The 23,471-nt window shown below is 38.0% G+C and overlaps 1 protein-coding gene across 1 annotated transcript in view; it reads left to right on the forward strand.

Annotated features, from left to right (window-relative positions):
- The window catches only part of DEPDC1B (DEP domain containing 1B), a gene marked incomplete at both ends in the record, with an annotated part of 40,605 nt that extends 18,429 nt beyond the window's left edge, over positions 1-22,176 (forward strand). Inside the window, 8 exons of the mRNA XM_083355120.1 lie at positions 2,342-2,474; positions 2,749-2,876; positions 4,383-4,513; positions 5,857-5,904; positions 6,833-6,973; positions 13,367-13,533; positions 14,225-14,401; positions 22,018-22,176. Of these exons, the coding sequence (XP_083211246.1) occupies positions 2,342-2,474; positions 2,749-2,876; positions 4,383-4,513; positions 5,857-5,904; positions 6,833-6,973; positions 13,367-13,533; positions 14,225-14,401; positions 22,018-22,176 (1,084 nt within the window). The remainder of the gene's footprint in view (positions 1-2,341; positions 2,475-2,748; positions 2,877-4,382; positions 4,514-5,856; positions 5,905-6,832; positions 6,974-13,366; positions 13,534-14,224; positions 14,402-22,017) is intronic.
- Between the last annotated feature and the right edge of the window lie 1,295 nt (positions 22,177-23,471).

The raw sequence follows: 23,471 nt of genomic DNA on the forward strand, positions 1-23,471 counted from the left end.
TGTGACATTCTTGCTTCACTAAATAGTGGGTTGCCTTTCCCTTCTAAAATGGTGTTAGTTTGGCTTTCTAATAACTACTGTCTAGCACAGCGATGGCGAATCTTTTAGTGACTAAGTGCCCAAACTGCAACCCAAAACCCACTTATGTATTCTCAGGTGCCGGGTGGTCGTGGCCCATTGGTTGGGTGTGGCCCATTGGGTGGGCATGGCTGCGGTGGTAATGGCAGACTGGGTGGGACTAAAAAGTTCAATCAATTCCAACTTTGCAAGATCTTTTTTTTTCTGCGAGACATTGAAATTGATGGAACCTTTTTTTTTTGCACACGGTGGCAGAGGCCTAAATCAAAAAGGTTTTATAAAACCCAAGTGAAGGCCTAGGACTGGGGCAATGGCGCATGTGCCTACAGAGAGGGCTCTGTGTGCCACCTGTGGCACGCGTGCCATAGGTTTGCCACCACAGGTCTAGCAACACCATACCCTCCATACCCTTAGCCTCAAAGGGGAAAGCCAACCTGGAGGGTTATGGGTGAATAGGAGAACAGGAGACAAAAAAGGAGGTGGTTACATTAAGGCAATGCAACAACCACAGACATTCAATTGTTATAACCACAAGCCATAGTAAACAGCCCATCTTGGCTTGATCCTTGCCTGGAGTTTGGGTTGGATGTTTAATAATAACATTGCTTAAAAACAGAGCTTGAAACAGCCTGGAGCTCAGCAGCAAATTTGTTTTGCAGCTGGTTTTATGAAAGGAGCTAAGGGGCTGAGGCAACATCTAATCCGCAACAAATGCAAGAGCATTTGTAGGGAGCCAAGGATTGTATGTCACTTCAAAAGCTTTTAACTACTATGGGGACTGAGCCCCAAAGACTAAGTTAATTTGGAAAGCCTAGGAGGGTGGAGTTAACCCATTGTTATTGTTGGGGAACATGTGTAAGAAGTAAAGCCTTGTATAACATTTCTATCTAAGCCAGTATTTCTCAAATTTGTCAACTTTAAAATGTGTGGACTTCAACTACCAGAATTCCCTAGCCCACAATTTCAAAATTGCCAAGTTTGAGAAACTGATCTGAACTGTAGTGTGTCCAGACATTGTAAAAGACATTATAATATGCTGGAATATCTTTTAGACAGATATGAAGCCAAATCAAGACCAGATCACTGTTTCCCCATTCATATTTTGAGTGTTATTATGATTTTATTGGCTGAAATTCTTTTGTGTGATGGTAAAAATGCAGTTGCAACTAAAACTTCACAAAAAATGGATCTGATTGGGGATAACATATTCTTGATCATAATGGAACATTTATGGAATAATTTCAGGTTCCTGATTAGATTGTCAGGACTCATACATGATCCTAAATAATCCTGATATTATTTCCTCTGACTGATACCTTGACAGGAAATTTCATAAAAAATAATGATTTGATGGCTACCACCATGAGAACATTCTAGCATCAAAGGCAACCCACTTGATTAATGTTATCCATATATACTTCGGAGATCCAGGAACATCTGCTTGAACATTGGAAGAGGATGATCTATTAAATTACTTGATATAATCCAACATTATTCTTATGTACCTGTGATAGATACTTAATTTATTATTGCCTGTGATAAAAAAAACCACTTCTGGCCAGAAAATACATCATCCAATGATTTGTAACAGTGAATAAACTGAAATATTTGTACAGTTTTATAATACAATAAACAGCTTACATGAAACAATATAAAATAAAACAAAATAGATAACATTGTCAGGTTTCATCATTTGTTTCCTAATAGCACAGGCTTTAAAACAGAATTTGTACTCTTTGAAAATAACATTGTCAATAGAATTTGTGAGAATTGAGATACAAAATGTATCTGTCCTACCAGGAAACATTTAAAATTGGGCCTAAAATAGAAGCAAAATATAAAATTGTAAGTAAAACAGCACATGAATCCTGATTTTAGCGGTTCCCAAATGATAACTTTCTTTGAATAATAGTAAAGGAAAAATATTGGAACAAGTGAAGGTGAAAATACTGCAATATTTTGCAGTAACAAGTTTCTATATTTATAAAGATATTTAGTTTAGATAAAACTTTTTTTGATTTCCCCTCTCAAAGCAAAATGAATTTTTAGCATGATAATGTTATAAATTGATATCATTGTTTGTGTATCTTTAGTTTTGGAGAAATTTTGAAAGCTCTGTATTGGGTTTGTAGTTGTGTTATTTTGTCTCCAAAGTTCTTTCAGCGTAAAGAAAGGTTATCTAGTAGCATCAATGGGGCTAGATTCTCAGGGCAGAATGATAACATTCTTATGAAAATTTTAATAGACTGTTTTTAAATTTTAGGTTTCCTCCTTTCTCACCATTAAAACCGTACCCTAAACGATCTCCTTACCGAAAAGAAATAGTGACATTTCCAAACTGGGACTTTGAAAAAATTGCTTTCCAAGACCACATTCCAGTGAAACCTATCACATTGGTAAGATACCTTCCCATACATTAATGTATAATGTGTTGAGAAATTCAAACACATGATATTATGTCAAGATTATTATCTTTTCTGCCTTCAAAGATATTAAGAAAAATTAAAATTGGTGGATTTATGGAAATTGTTTCATTAAATTTGAATTGTACTTAGTTGTGACTCTTTCCATAGAGTTGGTTAAATATATTGCTGGGGAAATAACATTGCCACGAAAGGGCAAAATTATAGATTAACAGTAATTAGCATTTTTCTCCTCACATTGCTACAGAATTCTGAAATGTGGTTCAAACGTCACAGCATTGCAATTGGAGAAGTACCAGCATGCAAACTCATCCATCATCGACAATTAACAGAGGCAAATGTAGAAGACATATGGAAGTCCAGGACTTTATCATAGTAAGCCTGTTACCTGAGTTGTTTTTTTTACAAAATAAATGTGGTGGAATGTAGTCCAGGAGGGAGGGAGTGCATTCCAGAAGAATAAGAGAATAGGAATAAGCGAGTAAATTTTAGATAGTTTAATTGGCAGGAACAGGATCAAGACAGCTCTTCCCTAGAGTATAACTATAAAGAGGCAAATAGTTTGCTTTAGTTTGGCAATATTTCTGTCTGTAGGTGAAGAACAATAAGGGAAACTGCTTAGAAGAAACACTGCATGTCTTTCTTGGTTTTGACATCAATCTGTCTCTTATTCCTTTGGAATATACTCTGTCTCTCCTGAGAATCTGACTTTTAAGGCTTTTCCTGAAGGCCAGAAGAAACATAGTAGATATCACCTGCTACCAGTATGTCAAGATGTTCCAAAGGGTATAGAAGCATGGCAGAAAACGCTCTTCTGGACCCTACCAGCTACAATTCCTTGGCTGATGAGGTCCAGAGTATGCCCCTTCTGCCAGCACAAGTGGGGCAGGCCAATCCCATTGAAGAAAGAAGGCTCCTCAGATATCCTGGACCCCTACCATAAAGGGCTTTAAAGATAAGTGACCAACATCTTGGATTGCTTCCAGAAGCAGTTCTGCAGCCAGTGCAATTTGCGTAACAATGGTGTTACACTGCCTCCCATCCAGAACTAAAGATGATAAACCCCCAGATCCCAAGGCAATGTGTATCCACAGCCATTCTGTCTTACCAGGCCTCAGTTGAGGGCAGCCACAGCATCACTTGGATCACTGGAGATGGAGATGTAAAGCTGTGTCATAAGCATATTGATGATAAATCATCCCATGGTGTTGGATGATGTCACCCAGCAGTTTCATGTAGATGTTGTATTAAAGAATGCTTCTAGTCTATCGACAATATACACTGCTGGAAAAATGACTACCTTTCCTTTTAGTGAGACATTTTGTTACAGCAATTAAGCAAAGACCTAATTTGGAATGTAGAGTGAAACATTTTCCTGTCTTTTGGGTGTTTTGTTCTTTAATATGTCCCAATTGACCTTGCTTGTTGGAATCTGATTGGGAAGGTCGCAAATCATGAGCACATGACTGCAAAAAGCTGCTCGAATTGCTGTAACATGGCCACATGGGTGGTGCAACAGTCATAAGTTACTTTTTCTAAGGCCAGCATAACTTCAAACTATTGTTAAAGAAATGGTCATAAGTTGAGGACTAGATGTATGAAACACTGAAGAGAAAGTGGTGTAATTCTCTGGTCTGACCTTTCATATCAAAGTAGCATTATCATAAGTAATTTGGTTTGCATCTGAAAGATGCAAATAATTTTTGTTTTAAAACAGCCTGTTTTACTAATGAGGTTTTAGTAAGTAAGATGATTTTATTATGCACACAGGCACATAACCTAGTCATTCATATATACGTACATAATCCAGTGACAATGAGCTATTTAGCTGTAAATTTGCTGCTAGCCTATTTAAATCTGTTTACTTTATATCTTCTATAGCTTGCAAAAAACTTTAGGTTTGCACTCGCTGAATGATATTTTGGACACTAAACTTGTCAATGCAAAGGACATCATTCAGAATGTGTACAGTGTCAACAAACAAGGAACTGTCATTTTGGAAGATAAATCAAGTAAGTGGAACTGTTTAATATGTTATGGTTTTGTTGGAATATATTCAGGAAACAAATATATCTTGATCACTAACCTGCTCATTCAGTGCCAATAAAGTTTTGGGTCAGATCTGTCTAAAGAAATAAAAAAAGAATTTGTGATAATTTGATTCCCCTTGAAATCTAGGAAACTTTGATAAATTCTAATTACTGTTTGCTGTCTTTCCTTGTAATACCACAACTCAAACTAATTCCAGGACTGAACACAGCACACCTACTGTATGTGGGAATGAGGGACGTTTTATAGTCACTCCATTTCTATCTCTGAGGTAGATTTCCTTCAAATGGAAACTGTTACGGGTTGCCGCTCAAAGCTCCATCTGTCCCTAGTATTCCTCAGTGGCTACATAAACCTGCCAGGACAGGTCATCAGGAGATTTGGAACCAGATGTTCTCAAGAAATAATTTTCCATGACCTCTTCTGAAGACAGTTTGGCTTCCCTGATAGTGCAATTATAGTTAAAAATTGGCTGGATGAGGGATAATAAATTGAAACTGAATCCCTTAAGGCAGACATGTCAAACACAAGGCCCGGGGGCCGGATCCGGCCCGTGAAGTGGTTTCATGCGGCCCGCGAAGCCATCCTGGAAACAGTGAGGGAACGGCCCCCACTGCCTTGGCCCAGAGACCCTCCTTCTGCCAGAGAACCTCAGATCTGTCCCACTCCTGCCCAGGCCCCCATAGGCACCCTTGATGCGAACGATGAGCTGGCCACGCCCACCCAGTAGGCCATACACACTTTAGCCACGCCCACCCAGTAGGCCACACCCACCCAGCCCCCTGAGGGCAACCGCAATGCTGATGTGGCCCTCAATGAAATTGAGTTTGACACCCCTGCCTTAAGGGTTGTATGAGTTAACTTTCTGCAAGTATACCCTGTTGAAATAATAAGCCAGCAGCCTTAGCAAAACTGAGTGTATTCATTTGGGTTGTGCTTTTTAAAAATGCTTTATTACATAGAGTTCATCTCTGCACAAAGAAGCAGAATACTTATTATCTTATTCTGTTAAAATTATTGCTTTCTATTGCAACATTACTACTGGTACTGTTTTCTGTACTCTAAAATCATTTTCCTTAATGCCTACATGAAGTCATCCTTAGCTGATAAAAAATGAGCAGCAGCCTATAAAGACACATATAATTCACTTTATAGCTGAGAACTAAAGAGGAGAAATATTAATCGTACTATGGGAATAAGCATAAAATCATTAAATAAATAAATGCCTGCAGTTGTAATTTAAAACCCAATTTCTTTGATCTAATAAGTGCTAACATATTAAACCACTTAACATTCTTTGATGCAGAAGAGGTTCCTCACTGGGTTCTGTCAGCAATGAAATGCTTAGCAAACTGTAAGTATTTTTTATTTCTTACGTTGCTTTTCAAACATATGCTTTCTCACTGACTTCAGTAAAGTGGAAATCCCTCATTATTTTCCTTTTTAACAGACTAATTTTGATTAGATGTTTTCCATCAGTTTTCTTTTAATAATAGTGATACTTTCTTCAACAGAGTTGGGAGGAAATAAATCTGCAACATAGCATGTCTCATTCTCATCACCCATCACCCAATTGCTTCCAATTTGAATGGAATATTTTCTAAGGAGTAGTTTGATGATGGGATTAATACAGGTAGTCCTCAACTTACAACAGTTTGTTTAATGGCTGTTTGAAGTTACACTGAAAAAAGTGACTTATGACCATTTTTCACAGTTATGATTGTTGCAGCATCCTCATGGTCACATGATCAAAATCAAATGCTTGGCAACTGACTCATATTTATGAAGGTTACAGTGTCCTGGGGTCATGTGATCTCCTTTTGCACTCTTCTGACAAGCAAAGTCAATGAGGAAGCGAGATTCACTTAACCATGTTACTGTCTTAACTTCAGTTATTCACTTAAAAACTGGCAAGAAAGGTCGTAAAATGGAGCAAAACTCACTGAACAAATTTCTCACTTAGCAACAGAAATCTTGAGCTCAACTGTGGTCATAGGTCGAGGACTACCTAGAGTCAATCATGTGGTGGATTTGATTGCGTTATTGCTGCCATGGATGTGGGGTGATTATTATTAAATGGGTTTTTATTCTCTGGTGGATTTTTAAAATTTTGTAAGCCACCCAGAGTCACCTATGTGTGAACTGGGCAGCTATACTTTTAATAAATAAAAATAATTTTTTCATTATGACTATACATGTAAATTAGCACTGTTTCTGCTGTCTATGTAATCCAACCAAGAAACTTTTTTCTCTTGTTACTTCCCCCTTTTCCATCCTTTTAGGGCCCAGATGTCCAGATCTGAAACAGCCCACCTATTCAGGATTTGAAAGAGATGTCTTTAGAACCATAGCAGATTATTATGCACACATGAAGGAGCCTCTTCTCACTTTCCAGTTCTTTGATGTCTTTGTCAGTGTGCTAGGTAAGTTATGCTGTGAAACACGTATCTGGCAGGCTGAGTGCACAGTGTTTATGCTGCAGAATGTTAATGCTGTCCTTCAACATCTTTCTTAATGAAAGTGACTCCTTTTAGAACTTGATATTTTGAGAAGAACTGTTGTTTTTCCTCCTTATTAATTTGAACCTTTAGGATTCCCAATTCAGACATTCAACCCTTCTTTAGGAAGACAAGCTTCCTAAAGGCAGACTTCAGCAATGCAAATAAACCTTGAGGCAGTTTATTCAGAGATTTGCCTGGAGTGCCATTAGAGCAGGGGTGTCAAACTGCCGGCCCATGGGCTGGATGTGTCATCAGGAAGCTGCACCCACCCCATTGCTGGCAATGGCAAAACAGTCCCGATATGTTTCGTGACGTCGTGAGTTTGACATGTCTGCATTAAAGGAAGAATCAAACCTACTTGAACAGAGCGGGGTAAGAGCACATAATAGGGATTACTTCCCGGCAGTAAGGGCAATACAATGTTAATATTTCCCCATCCTTATTATGTCTGCTGTTTAGGGTAGGCAGAGCCCCTCCAAATAGCAGGTGCTCCTCTGTGAGGATTATTGAGGCTATCTGATTGAAAAAGTCTTTCAGATTCTCTCTGCCCTGGACTCTGACTTGGCAGAGCAGGCTGAGGTGGCTGATACATGGTCTGCTGGTATGATCTGGAATGAGTTGATGACGCTTGAGGAAGTGGGCAGGGCGCTCTGTGCTATGAACTCTGGCATTTGTTTACTGGGTTTGAGTCCTCCTTGGGTTATGAAAAAAATTAGGAAGGTGACCTGCAGTTAGATTCATGCTATATTAACAGCCCCTTTCATGAGGGAGTGGTGCCCACAGCTCTGAAAGAGGCATGGGGCATTCCTTCCTCAACAGGATGACTTTGGCTCCAATACTTTTGGGGAGGGTCATTGAAAAGGTAGTTAATCTGTAGCTAATGAGAACACTGGAGAAAATGCATTATCTAGATGTCAGATTTCATACTGGAATTTAGCACTGAGACAGCTTTGATTGTGCTGATAGGTGATCTATGGTGGAGCTGGGATAGTGGCAGTGTATCCATTGTGCTACTTGGTAGCTTTCAAAGCCATCAATCATGGTATCCTTCTGAGCTGCCTTCACTTCACAGGTTAGGGATTGGGGCCTTTATGATGGTTCTCTTCTTCTCTCAGACAGTTGCAGTCACTGTTGATTGTGGGTGGAAAGATCAAGCTTTTCCTTTGCTGGTACCACAGATTTATCTTCTCTTTCCCCTTCTTTTCAACCTCTACACAAACTTGCTGATTGAGGTGATCCACCACTTTGGGGTTCAATATTGTTAGTACTCTGATCATACCCATGTATATTTTTCAAGTCCAGACTGACCAAGTAAAACTGTTGAGGTTCCAATGCCTGTGCAAATTTGGGTGGGAAGGAACTGTGTCCAACTCAATCCTACGAAGAGTGACTGGATGTTCAAACAGATCAGATCTGGAAATATTTATATTTGACCTTAGATGGAATGGTATTTCCCCATTAAAGGATGATGTGCAATTTGAGGGTCTTCCTAGATTCACAGCTCTTACTTGATAAGCAGGTGACATCTGTGAGCAAGCTGTAGTGCACAGCTCCATTGATGCCCTTTCCTAAATTTCCTATATTGGAAGACCCTTCAGAAACTTATGCCCTAGTCAGCTCATGACTTGACTAATGTGATATGCTGTACATAGGGCTGTCCTTGAAGATCACCCAGAAGTAATCTTCAACTGGTCCAAAATGCAGGACCATGGGCAGTGATGCTCCTGTAATTTCTCTACTTTGCAAGCTACGCTGGTTGCCATTTTGCATTTTGGTGCTTATGAAGATGCTAGTTGTTACATAAAAAACCCTACTTGGGATATAGCCTGTTACTTGAGAGACCATCTGTCTCCCATAATATCTACCCAGCCAATGTGATCTGGCAAAATTGGCACACTCTGGGTTTCTTCAATTAAACAATGCCATCTACTTGGACCCCAGAAGTACATCTTCACCCAGGCCTTTGTAGAGGGTGATTGAAGCCCCCTCTTTTTTTGTACCACTCCAGTTTTGTCAATTTTGTCTTTGTTTTTTTTCCTTTTTGTTTTCTTGCTTTTGAATAGTTTTAATATTTGTAAACTGCCCAGAGGCTCTGGAATTAGGTGGCAGAGTTTCAGAATAATTACTTCAAAACAATTATCTTCATGCCAGTTACAGTTCGACAATACCATAAAACATAACACCTCAAACATCTTCTTTGACTGTTCTGAGTAACCCTATAATTAGCATACTTAGCATACTAGCAAAAACTATTTTATACCAGTTATATTCACTATTCTTTTCTCAACTTTTCTGTTCTACCACAGCCATGTCCCGCTTCATCCATTGTATTTATTCTTTAAAATGTCATCTCTTTTTTGCTTGAAGACCACAACAAAAATAGACGTTTCTTAGGGTTTTTTTACCTAAGATCTCATGACCTAAGTGGTAGATGCAGCATACTGACACATATTCAAGTGATCTGTGTATTGACATTAATATCATACTTATCAATGGTCTGCATTCAGTTGTGCTGTTGAAGTGATGAAGCAATTGTCATAGAAGTGGCTGTTGCCTGACTGTCATAATTCCCCATGCTACCTTTCCATAGAATTTTGTCTGAAATGTAATACTGAAAGATTCATGTGAGAGATGATGGAAACAATTAATAAATACATTTCAGCAATGGGTGGATAATTTGTCAGTCTTGAAAACATCACCACTGTCTTCAAATGTAAGTTATGTACAGTAGATGATAATTAAATACCAGACAATTTCAGAATGACAAGAGAACCAGTTTTGTTGCCCTCCTTCTTTCTGTACCTATTGCAAAAATATTAGCCATTCTAATTTATGCCTAAAAATGAAAAGCTATCTTGGGATCTTGTTCCATGTAGTGCTTGCTTTTTTTTGCCATCAGCATCACACTAGTTTCATAAGTCAAGCCTTGGCCTCACTTGGATTTGACTCCCTTGCTCCTCTACTAGTTACAGTGGCATTTAAAAGTTTGTGAACCTTTGAATTTTCAATATTTCTGCATAAATGTGACCTAAAACATTCTCCACACAAGTCCTAAAACTTGATAAAGAGAATCCAATTAAACATGAGTCAAAAACATACTTATTCAATGATTTATTGAGGCATATGATCCAAAGTTACATATTTGTGTGTGAGACCAGTATGAGAACCTTTGCTTTCAGTCACTGACATTGCCCCATTGGGCAAAAATAACGGCAACTAAACATTTTTAATGGTTGATCAGTCCTGCTTGGACGATTTTTATTTTTTGTTTGTTTGAAATTTTATTAATTTTATCGAAGTATAAAATACAAGGAAAAAAAGTGTGGAAAACTAAGAGAACGTGGGGGAGGGGAGAATAGTGTAACGGAAGAAGAAGAAAAAAGGCATTGACTTCTGATTCTCTTTAGCACAGTAGAAGGTAACATTACAAGTGCAACTTTTTGCTTTAACACAACAGAAGTACAAGCCATTTCTATAACAATAAGCCTATCTAGTTTACAAAAACAGAATCAAAAGTTTCATATTTTTTTCATTGCAAGCACAAAATCCGGAAGCAATTTCAAAATAGAGACAAGATTAACTATATTCTCTTCTTTGGGTAAAGGAATCAATTTAACCATCTCTGCTTCTCTTTGCAGTGGGGAATAATATATCATTTTTTATTTTATTTTTAAACCCTAAAGGAAGAAGACACCAGTTGTTTTTTTAATGGTAATTTACTAATTCTAGGGAGCACTCAGGTATTATATATAAAGAAGAAAGGAGAAAACCCTTCATTTTATAACCAAAACCCAAAGTTAGCTCATTAAGTTTGAATCTCTCTCTTGAGTTTATGCTTGGAGGAATTTTAGCCCGTTCCTCCTTTCTGACAGCCTTAGTTCAGGGATCCTGGTAGGCTTGCTTCTGCTTTATCCATTTTTGGGGTCATATGACCTTTATATTTTGGGTCATTGTCTTACTGCATGACCCATTTTCTCTTGAGCTTCAGTTTCTGGGGAGATATCCTCATATTTTCTTGCCAAATTTGCTGCTAAAATTCAGAACACATAGTTTCATCTATGATGGCAAGCTATCCTGATCCAGAGGCAGAGTAGCAACACAAACCTGATACTGCCAGCACCATGTTTCACAGAAATCACGCTGGAATCCATTGTTTGCTTTCTGCCAAATGTAATGCTTTTCTTTCAAGCCAAAAAGTTCTAGTTTGGTGTCATTCGCCTACAAAATCTTCTGCTAGCTTTCTAGCTTATCCATGTGGTGTTTCACAAACTGTAGGCAGGCAGCAATGTTCTTTTTGAACAGTTGTGGGTTTCTTCTTGCAACCTGCCATGTGTACCATTGTTGTTCAATGTTCTTCTAATGGGGGGTCTCATAAACAATGACATTTGCCAATGCAAGAGAAGCCTTTAGTTCCTTAGATATTACACTGGGCTTTTGGGGAACCTCTGGAGTATTACATATCTTTTTAGGCTATTGTTTTGATGGTAAGCTATAGCATGGCTTGTTTTATTTTGAAGTTTTTTATTTGTGAATCCATACACTGTGGTTTATTCAGAGAGCAAGGGTTAATGAAATCATGGTTTAGTATAGAAATTAATCAGATCTGTAAATTCCAATACGGTAGGTAACTTAAAAATTGGAGCATAACCACTTACCTTGATATGTACTCTCAGAACAGCTGACTTGTCTAAATTTCCTTATAACGAAACTCCAAATACCTTATGCAGTGGTTATGCTCAAAACAAAATTTGCTGAATGAACATTCTGTTAAAGTTTGCAACACTTGAAATGATCTAACCTGAAGTTGGAACCACCCATTTCACTGCTGTTTTCTGAGACAGGGTTACTCAAAATGACCAAGTTTTGCTTCTAGCTGAGAATAGCACTTCTAAACTCAAAATATTTTGTATAAATCTTTTTCTGTTTTATCGGGTTTCATGAATATAAAAGAAACTCACATGTATGGTTGCTTTAAATGTTTGCATGAAGAACCTCCAGATGAGTCTGGAGATGATAATGATCAAGAACAAACTATGCTAGAATTATTCTTTTATTTCCACACCAGTGAGCATGAATGTCCAATCTCCTCACTTATTCTGAATGTCTATAGGAACAGGATAATCTCCTGCAGATAATTCTTAATCAGCATAAAAATTGAGGACAAAATGGCCCAGATCAGGGTTCTTCAAACTTGGCCCTTTTATGACTTGTGGACTTCAACTCCCAGAATTCCTCAGCCAGGCATGCCTGGCTGAGGAATTCTGGGAGTTGAAGTCCACAAGTCATAAAAGGGCCAAGTTTGAAGAACCCTGGCCTAGATTCTCTTCCTCTTTAGGTTGTCAGAAATTATATTCTTTATTCATTTGTCTATGGCAGGGGTTTCAAACTTGCAACGTATCGTGACTTTTTTGCCATTGCCGGCAATGGGGTGGGTGCGGTTTTGCTATGATGCATCCGGCCCACAGGCCAGCACTTTGACACCCCTGGTCTATGGAGATTCTCAGTCATCCAGGTCATGGTTATCCCGAAGGTGCTTTTTCAGGAGGCAACTGGACTTTCTTGTTTTTCTTTGAAGACGTTTCGCTTCTCGTCCAAGAAGCTTCTTCAGCTCTGACTGAATGGTGGAGAATGGAAGGATTTATATTTCTTGCAGACAGCTGTTCATTTGCATTCTTTTAGAGAGTTGTTGAGGGCCCTTGGAGATTTTCTGTGTCATCAGGGTCACCTGTTGCGTTTGCGCCTGTCTTCAACAATGAGGGGACATGGCAGAAAAGATCTTGCAGCCAAGAAGGCTCCACACATATTTGCTCTACTCAGGTGACCCTGAGGACACAGAAAACCTCCAAAAGCCTCAGCGACTCTCTAAGAAAATGCAAATGACCAGCTGTCTGCAAGGAATATAAATCCTTCCATTCCCCACCATCCACTCAGAGCTGAAATAGCTTCTTGGATGAGAAGGGAAATATCTTCAAACAAAAACAAGAAAGTCCAGCTGCTTCCTTAAAAAACACCTTAATTTATTCACAATATTACAGTGTATTATAGTTATATTACTTACAAATATTACTTTGTAAGCGTAACAAAAAACATTCCCAAGAAAAGATCAGTAGGCATGCCTCAAATGCTTTTGGGTGATTAAAACAGCTCAGCTTGAATCTTTTAATGCTTTTCCTTTTACCTACAGCTCGTATTTGGAATGCCAAAAAATGAATTAACAATATGAATGATAAAATTCTGATTTTCAAAGAAACTCAACACTGAAGTTTCTTTTAAAAAGTACTTAAGAACATCTTTTAAAATCATGTTTTGATTCAGGAATCTTGCAGGAAAAGAAGCTAGCTACTGAAGCTTTGCAGATTTGTTGTCTTCTTCTACCACCAGCAAATCGGCGAAAACTACAGTTATTGATGACGTTGATGGCTAAGATCCAGTCAAATAAAGATCTTCCACCTCTTTCAGATACACTTGGAACAAGAGCAATGGTATGTATCTGCCGGAAATAAAAATACACTATGAAATCATTTTGGAATTGCTCTGGGGGAGATTCTTCTTAGTTACAAAATAATGACTTGTTCTAGAAATAGCAGTAATCTGTGCAAGGCAGGGTGTGGTTTGCAATATTCTCTTGTCGCCTTCTGCCGGTATAACTTGAAGTTAAATCCCCAGGCTGAATTTCCCTGCTAAAGTGGATGAAAGATGTCAGCTGCAGCTCTTCCCACCTATTTCTCACCACAGTCCTTTAACCTTTTTGCATTGCTTGCTCTGTGAATGCCTGGTTTTCTTTAGATTTATAGCGCTGTCTGAATGGGTAAGAGAACCAAAAGAACTTTGGAAAGGGAATTCAGTGTAAGGGAAAATATGTTAATTTTCTTGTTTTTTGTCAGGTGTTCTATCCCTAAGTTGATACAATCTGAATGCGTATATCTGAATCAGTGGGCTACAAAAATTGATGTTGACAAATGTGGTAGCAGGCCTCCAACAGTATCTCATCAGTTTATAAATACTTAAATCATTGGGTTGGGAGGAATCTTGAAAGTCACATAGCCTTTGGCTCAACGCATGATCTGTAGTACAAGATGTAGTAGCAATTTCCATCACTTATGGGACAATAAATAACAAATTCAATATATATTGTGAGACCTGATGTCACTGATTTCCTCTTCTGTGTTTCAGATGGTTCAAACCTTTTCTCACTGCATTCTTTGCTCCAAGGATGAAGTGGATTTGGATGAACTGTTAGCAGCTAAATTGGTTTCATTCATGATGGACAATTATGATGAGATCTTAAATGTTCCTTCAGCCTTAAAAACTGCAGCTGAGGAATATATAGCACATCTCCAAAGAGTCCAGGTGAGTCTTACATGGTTGAATTTTGTTCTCCTGTATATAACTTTTTTACTACATTTTGAAAACCCACCTACTGTAAATAAGCAGATGAAAGTTTCACTTGTAGAAATGCTATTATCCCTTCTTTAGTTAATAGCACATCATATGAATTCACATAAATTAGGTTGTTGTATGTGAGTTTGGAAGTAGCAAATCATAGGATGGTAATAGTTCCATGTTATATTACAGTGAATGGTGATAATGGAAATGCTAAATATGAGTTCTGGGTAAATTATGCAATGTTCTGAATGACTATGAATGAATAATTGTCTAGTTGGCATAGATGTTTGGGTGAGTACACAAGGCATTTTGAAATCCAAGAAAGGGAAAGGTGACACTTTGATGATTATCTGTTTAAGGGAAACAATTTCGTTTCAGGTACGTGATGTAAGCAATAACGTATTCATAGATACACATGGCTAAGAAATGAATATAATTCTAAGAGTAAAATTGACTGTAACAAAAGATTGAGATGATTAGTAAAGGATTCAGTCATGATGAGAATTTTCTAAATTTGGAACAGTCCATGTTTTTGGTAGAATCAAAGGGTGGATCGTGAGGGAAAATGGTCATGACAGAAAAGGAAGCGAAAGAAGCAAAGTAAAGTTACATCAACTTCAGGAAGAAAACATATGAGTCCAATATGAGAAAGTATCACAAGATGGATTAATCTCTCAATGGATGAAATGGAAAATGGATCTAAGAAAAGGGAATGTAACACTGTTAAGTAGAGAGTAAAAAAAACATCTTCAGATTACCAAACAGTTGTGTGGAGTTATGCTAATAGAATATATGAACTCACAAAATATGAAGTGCAGTAATGAAGTGAAGGAAGCCAGGAATTAAGAAAGTGCACACACACAAATAAGAGAATGTTTCTGCACTGTAAAGAATGAGAGAAAGATATAGTAGTAATAATAATAATAATAATAATAATAATAATAATAATAATAAGTTGGAAGGGACCTTGGAGGTCATCTAGCCCAACCCCCTGCTCAGGCAGGAAACCCTATACCATTTCAGTCAAATGGCTGTCCAGTCTCTTCTTAAAAACTTCCAGTGTTGGAGCATTCACCACTTCTGGAGGCAGGTTGTTCCACTGGTTAATTGTTCTAACTGTCAGGAAGTTTCTCCTTAGTTCTAGGTTGCTTCTCTCCTTGACTAGTTTCCATCCATTGCTTCTTGTCCTGCTTTCAGATGCTTTGGAGAATAGCTTGACTGTGTATATTGAAAAAAAGATAGTTGCAAAGAATGTAGTCTCTAAAGGGCATGAAGCAGTTAATATTAAAAGAGCCAGAGAAAATGCATAGCAATTTCAATGGAAATGTACGATTTATAAATAGGTAAGTGATCTAAACAAAAAGCCTCAGGCTAAGTGAATAGAATTTCAACAATTAACCCATTATTTTATTATTATTTTAACAATTATTTTATTGGTGAAATACTTTTGAAATAAAACAATTTGATGACTCTGAATGACAGGAGATCACAATCATACCTATCTCCCATGGAGTGTATTCCAAAATGTGAAGCTATCACCAAGAAGCCCTGATGTCTAGCCTTTACACTTACATCTCACATAGGCGAAAAACTTTCAAAGGGCCTTTTCTAAATATTTGAACTGGATAAATCCTATCCCACACCATAGGATTTTATATGTGAGAGATTGCCGGCGGGTGACACCCAGGGATAGGGCCTTCTCAGTGGGAGCGCCTGCCCTCTGGAACCAGCTGCCGGTGGAGCTGAGGACTGCCCCCGACCTCCGATCATTCCGCCGGGGCCTGAAGACCTGGCTCTTTCAGCTCTCGGGCCCAGACTGAGGAGGAATTTTTAATTTGGGGTTCTTTTTAACTGACTACAGGGTTAATTTAATATTTTTTTAATTTGTTCTTAATTTTTGTATTTTGGATTTTTAATTCCCTGTAAACCGCCCTGAGTCCTCAGGGAATAGGGCGGTATATAAATATAACTAAATAAATAAATAAATATGTAATTATTAGCATTTGTATCTGAAAGCAATAGTGCGGTGATCTCAAGATAACAGCAATTCTGCCAGAACAGGTTTTTCTTGCTAACTAACAGGTCACTGTGTTTTGCATTAATTGCAGCTCATGGCTTATCTTCAAAAGCAACCACATATAATACATTGTAGCAGTTTGATTGTGCAGTGATCAGGGCGTGAGTTGTCGTAAGAATTTCACAATCCAGGTACAGTCTAGTTATAGCTAGACTGGGTAAAGGTCTCCTGGCCATGGGTTCTCTCTGATTACGTGGAATGAGGGAGTACTGGGAAGAATAGTTTAGGGATTTGTATAGAGCTAATAGGGAAGTGTTAAAGAGTGCAGTTAAGATGGATGCTATAAAAGGTTGGTGTCCAAAAAAAAAGTTGTAAAAAGTTGAAATGATGAGTGCAAGAACCTCAGGGTAATGAGCTTGCTAAATAGGCCTATGAAGAATTCTAAAACAAGAGCTGACAGTAATCAAAATCTGGGAAGTTCAGTTGGAAAAATAGTGAATAGTAGTACCTGGTCTGTTGTGCAAAATGAATGTGTGTCAAAAGAAGTAAACTGTATGTTTATAAAACTGCTTCTGCCTACTTTGTTATCTGAAAGTGAAAACAGGATATGCTCAAAGAACCATAAAAGTTGAATGCAGTCAGAATCAGGTAGTTAAGAATGTGTAGGATCAAGAATGAGTATGGGTAGAATGAAAAAGTGAAATGCATGAAGGAGGAATGAATGGACGGAGAGGATGAGAAAGACCAACAAAATCTTGAGTGGATGAGATCCAGCAAAAAAAAAAAAAGGCACGAAGTTTAAAGAACAAAAATCAGTGTATGAGTTGAATGTGAAGGAAGAAGAATCGAAAGGTGTGATAAGATATAGCGAATGTTATTGGTGTAAACTTTTCCTTTTATTTTTATTATCTCATCCCTTTAAATGTATTTGGTTTACTGTTGTGCTATGCCTAGCATGATGGATATTGTTGTTGGTTTTATATTGTTTAATGTGATTTTATACTGTTTTATTGGTTGTAAGCCATCCAGATGTTTTAAGATGAGCAACTCGGTATATACATTTAATTAATTAATTATGCAGGTAGGTATGTAGGAGGTATATTATAAATTAACAAACAGAAGAAAGCCAGTTAGAAAACATGATCTGATCATTAACAGTTACTTTATGAGCCCCTTGACAGATTGCAATTTCTCTTTACAAGTATTTTGTGATCCATCCTTCCCTCCCTCCCTTCCTTTTTCTAAAAAAAACTTTTTATAACTGAATGAGGATTACTATTACAATTAAAATATAAACATGCCCTCCCCTCTTTCCATCACATTTATTATTTATTATTAATTTTATTTATATACCGCCCTTCTCCCGAAGGACTCAGGGCGGTGTACAGGGCAAACATATAAAAATATAAAAATACAAAAGTTAAAAAAGGATTAAATACAATGCCCAAGCTAAAACAGTAAATACATATATTAAAAGCAACAGTAAAAAATCCCCCCCAACCCCCATCAGGCCAGGCCGGCTTGTTTGAATAAGTGCGTTTTCAGATCGCGTCGGAAGGAGTGAAGGTCGGGCGCCATCCGGAGCTCGACCGGCAACCGATTCCATAAATCCGGGGCGCCCACAGAGAAGGACCTCCCCCTGGGGGCCACCAGACGACATTCTCTGACCGGTGGCACCCTGAGGAGGCCCTCTCTGTGGGAACGCACGGGGCGGAGGGAAGTTGATGCCGGCATCAGGTGGTCCCTAAGGTACTCCGGACCCATGCCATGTAGGGCCTTGAACACCATTACCAGTACCTTGAATCTCACCTGGAAGACAACTGGGAGCCAATGCAGCTCACGGAGCAGAGGTGTAACATGGGAGTATCGGGAGACTCCCAACACAACTCTCGCGGCTGCATTCTGTACCAGTTGGAGCCTCCGAGTGGTCCTCAAGGGGAGCCCCATGTAGAGAGCGTTGCAGTAGTCCAGCCAAGAGGTCACGAGCGCATGAGTATGTATGTATGTAGTATGTCTCCTATAACAATGAATTTTAAAACAAGGCTTATCATTCAAAGCCTTTCAGTGGTCAATTTTCCTTTAGGTGATGATAGCATATTTCACCTGACTTCAATTCATAATGTTAATTAAACATAGAGACAAGCAAAAACAAATTCTAAATGTCTTCTTGCATTTCTTTTGTGTGTATGTGTAAAATTCAGATGAAATATCCAGAATCGGATACAGATGCTATTTTGCCTGTGCCATCATTTGGTCATCAAATCAGAACTGATGAGTTTGAACACCAAAAAACAAATTGTCGTCAAGAACCACTGGCAAATTTGTTGGAAGAAATCACAATGAATATGAAAATGTCCATCAAAGAAAAGAAGAAAAAGTTGAAACAGGTAAATGAAATTGTTGAATTTTTCTACAGTTTTTTCTTCATTTTTGCTGAAACGTTTAAGTAATTCCCTTTTTTATAGATAAGTGGGAAAATGGATTAATATTAATTAGGTTCTTTGATTTATATTTATTATTTTTATTTATAAAATATGGTTCCTATTTCATGGAAAGTGCCTCTGGGCAGCATACAAACAATAACAAAAACAATAAATATAACAATATAAAATAATAATAATAATCCAACCATTATTTGTGAAAAGAACATGGTTTACAAATAAGAAGGCAAACATATCCAAAATAATAATTATGAAAAATCATTAAACACTATAAAAGCAGAACCAAACAAGAAAAGAAAAGAATGTTAATAATAATGGAACCACCTCAGAAGTTGATCCATCCCCAGGGTCTCAAGCCTACTGGCAGTATACAGGTAGTCCTCGACTTACAACAGTTCATTTAGTGACCATTTGAAGTTACAACAGCACTGAAAAAGGGCATATGACCGTTTTACACACTTATGACCGTTGTAGTATCCCCATGGTTATGTGATCAAAATTCAGATGCTTGACAACTGACTCATATTTTTGACAGGAGCAGCGTCCCAGGGTCATGTGATCACCTTTTGCACCCTTCTCACTGACAAAATCAATGGGGAAACCAGATTCACTTAACAACCATATATCTAACTTCACACGGTTAAGTGATTCACTTAACAACTGTGGCAAGAAAGGTCATAAAATGGGGCAAGACTCACTTAGCAAATGTCTTACTTAGCAACAGAAATTTTGGGGTCAATTGTGGTCGTAAATTGATGACTACCTGTATACATCCTTTGCACCCAGCTTGAGCGCAGGATACAGTCATTCATGATTCAAAATTCAAGACAAAACCAATGCAAACAAACAATAAGAATGGATGAGAGATGTGTTGAGTCTCCTCTAAAGGAAGAGATGGTGGATGCCAAATATAATTCATCTTCTTTGCCATTAGCTTGTAGAGAAAAGGCAAGCTGTAAATTCTGAGCATTTTTTTAAATAGCAAATATGTTGACACATTTGAGAATAAATATAATGAAGGTATAAATAATTGCTGCTAAATCTGACCAGCTGACAAATGGTTGAAGTTGGTACACCAACCATAATTGCGCAAATGCATTTCTTGTCATCATCTCACACCCTAATCCAATGATAGCTGATATCAGCAAGCATTCTCAGAAGTGAAATTGCTCTTTCAATAGAAGAACTACCTGGGGGGGGGGGAATGGCTAAACCACAGATTTGCTGTTGACTAGCATCACCTTCATCTATTCTGAGTTCAATTTCAAAACCTGTTCTTCATCCAACCATAGCTTCTTTTTCTGTTCCAATGTAGGCTTTTTATTTGCTCCAGAAAGTAGTTATACCAACTCATTGGGTGTGCTAAGTATTCTTCTTCCCCCCCCCCCCCCTGAAATTTCAGATGACGTTTTGGAGGCTTTCACAATTCAGAACCCTGATGGAATTCTGGATTGTGTGAAAGGCTCCAAGATATAAAGAACCTCTTTAGAGGTTCTTAAGCATGGGTCTTCAAACTCGGCCCTTTTATGACTCATGGACTTCAACTCCCAGAATTCCTCAGCCAGGCACTCTGGCTGAGGAATTCTGGAAATTGAAGTCCATGAGTCATAAAAGGGCCGAGTTTGAAGACCCATGTTCTTAAGGGACTGATAAGGAGAGATGCTTGTGGGTTCCTCAGAGATGGGCTACAGTTCAGTTCAGCAGAGCTTTGCTGATGTTGTAACTGCTTACTACTATAATAGAACTCACACTAGGATCTTTTTAAATATATGTTGTATAAATCTTAATTCTGATCCTGCAGTTTACCAGTTTTTTCCACAGGGCTATTCCTTTGGAAACATCTGTAGCACTGAGACTATAAATACTATATTCTACAGCTGGGGCATTACATTTATGCCATATGTAAATATTTTTGTTCTGTCAAAAACCTTGAGGGAGATGGACAATCTAGATCGGCGGCCCCCAACCTTTTGAGTACCAGGGACTGGTTCCATGGAGAGAGGTTTTTCCACGGGACAGAGGGGGTGTGGTTTCGTCGTGCTGACTGCATCCCGTGAATGGGGCTTTGCCTGTTTGCCAGTTTCTGGCATGCTGTGGACTGGTACCAGTCCATGGACCAGGAGTTGGGGACCCCTGGTATAGATACATGATATATAAATCACAAACATTGCCAAAGCAACAGAGGAGAATTTAATAAACTTAAATCCTGACCTGATCAAGAGAGAACTGATATCCTGCCTTTGTAGAATCTTACAGTTTCCTTCTACGGGTACACAATGCACATGGAGACAACCATTTACCTCAAACTCAACTCAATTGCAAAGCCTTAAGTGTATTAAAACATTTCTCCCATTTAATGCATAATACAAAAACTTGACGGCTGTTCAGGCTTGCCAAATCAGAAATTGCCCAATATGTATTTTAATTTCAACAATATCAACAGCAAGACAGGTGCATCAATAAGGGAAATCTTTTAAAATTGTTGGTTCTTAGGATTTTCCTTAATATTTAAATATAAATGTTTTTTCTAGAATCTAGAAATATTTACAATTTGTATACATTGCAGTCTTATTACAGATGCTCATAGCTTCTAAACGATTGTAAAGAATCAAATATATCTTATTTGTTATTTTATTTTATTAAGTTTATATGCTGCCCATCTCACTGAGAAGTGACTCTGGGTGACTTACAAGCATATTCTTAAATGTGAGGCAGGAACCTATAAATATGAATTTGATTACCAAATTATGTTTTATTGTTTAAAATATGGTTATTTTAAATAATATAGTCTCATCATGGCTTAACCATTTTAACTGAACTTACAGCAGTGAAATAATCACAGTATTTCTGTTTCAAAACAAAATGAATATATATAAGCGTATATTTGGATTGTGGAGATAACAAAAACATCAGGGTTGTTGTTGCAGGGAAAATTAAGAGTTATTTGTAAAAATAATATAGGCGGGATACAAATAAATAACTTATTAAGTACTATAGATTGTGCCATACTGTTTGACAAAATATATGTCAAATATTTCTTATAGTGAGAGGTCAGAATTCTACGGTCTGATTTTAGTGAACAAACTAAAACAATTTCCTTAACCCTGGTTATTCCTTTTCAGTTTCAGAAATCTTATCCTGATGTATATAAGGAACGCTTTCCTACTCCTGAAAGTGAAGCAGTTCTTTTTTCAGAGAACAGTAAACAGAAACCACTGTTGATGTGGGCATTTAAAAGGCCTTTCCAGCCATTTCAAAGAACAAGAAGCTTACGCATGTAAGACTGTGAATGAGATGAATGTCTGTAATGGTCAGAATTAATCCTTTGGAGCATCTGGAATTCTACGTAGGTTCTGAAGCATGTTTAACAAAGGAGAAAATCAAGGCAGAACACTGCTAACCTGAGCCATTATCACTATTTGGGGGGAAATCCCTTGGTGCTTTTCCATTTTGTATATTTGTTTAAGTCGTGGCTGGGAAATAATGAACGGGTTCAAATGATTGTATCATAGCATGTGAGAAACTAAACAGAAAGCAAAAGAATTCATTTGCTTACACCTGTAGCCTCATTGTGCAAGTTGCAGTTAAACCAAGAAGTCTCTGAAAATCCTTGTTTTTAGTATCGTCTAAATTGAATAGTTATTAAAATAATATCAAAAACATTGGAGATATTCTAATATTATCCCAGTGATTGGGCAACTGTGATGGGTGAAACATGTTGCTATGGCTTGCTGAGTAATCTACAGTATATTTAAAATAAACATTAGAGGAATTTGTGAATCCAGTAGCCATCCCTAGAGAGAAGATAAATAGTAAATTTCTATTCCTTCTGTTGAGGTCTGAGGTTACATGAGATCCTGAGCAGTTGTGGAGGGGCACAGAACCTGGATTGAGTTCACAGAATGGAACTCTCTTAAAGATAGTCCTTGACATATAATAACAATTGAGCCCAAAATGTCCATTGCTAAGCAAGACAGTTATTGAGCATGCTTTGCCCATTTTACAACCTTTCTTGCCACAGTTGTTAAGTGAATCACCAGAGTTATTAAATTAGTAACACAGTTGTTAAGTGAATCTGCCTTAAGAGAGCCAGGACAAACAGGGCTGAGCCTATGCTAGGCTTCCAACATTCTCCCCCAACCCTGAGGCACCCCTTGCTCCACTTACGACATGTACATTCATTTAATGATTCATTGGGAGAGCTGGGAAGGGAGAGTCATTACTTGAATTCTTCATTTAATGACTGTTGCAACGTGTAAATGTAATGGGCAGGCTCTATTACAGTCATATAGTCTTATGGCAGTCATATCGTAAGATATGAGCCCTGGTGGCATAATGGTTAGAATGCAATATTGTAGGCTAATTCTGCTAACTATCCACACTTTTCCCTTCCGCATAACTTTCTATTAATGTGCTTTGATACAGCACTTTGGGAACATCCAACTTCTTTTGCAATTACCTTTTGAGGCTTTCCCTCCTTATGGAGGGTGTCAATGATGGTTTTCTGCACAACTGTCAGGTCAGCAGTCTTCCCCATGATTGTGATTCCTACTGAACCAGACTGAGAGACCATTTA

The sequence above is a fragment of the Vipera ursinii genome (assembly GCF_947247035.1).
Source record: "Vipera ursinii genome assembly, chromosome: 2".
NCBI classification, from domain to species: domain Eukaryota; kingdom Metazoa; phylum Chordata; class Lepidosauria; order Squamata; family Viperidae; genus Vipera; species Vipera ursinii.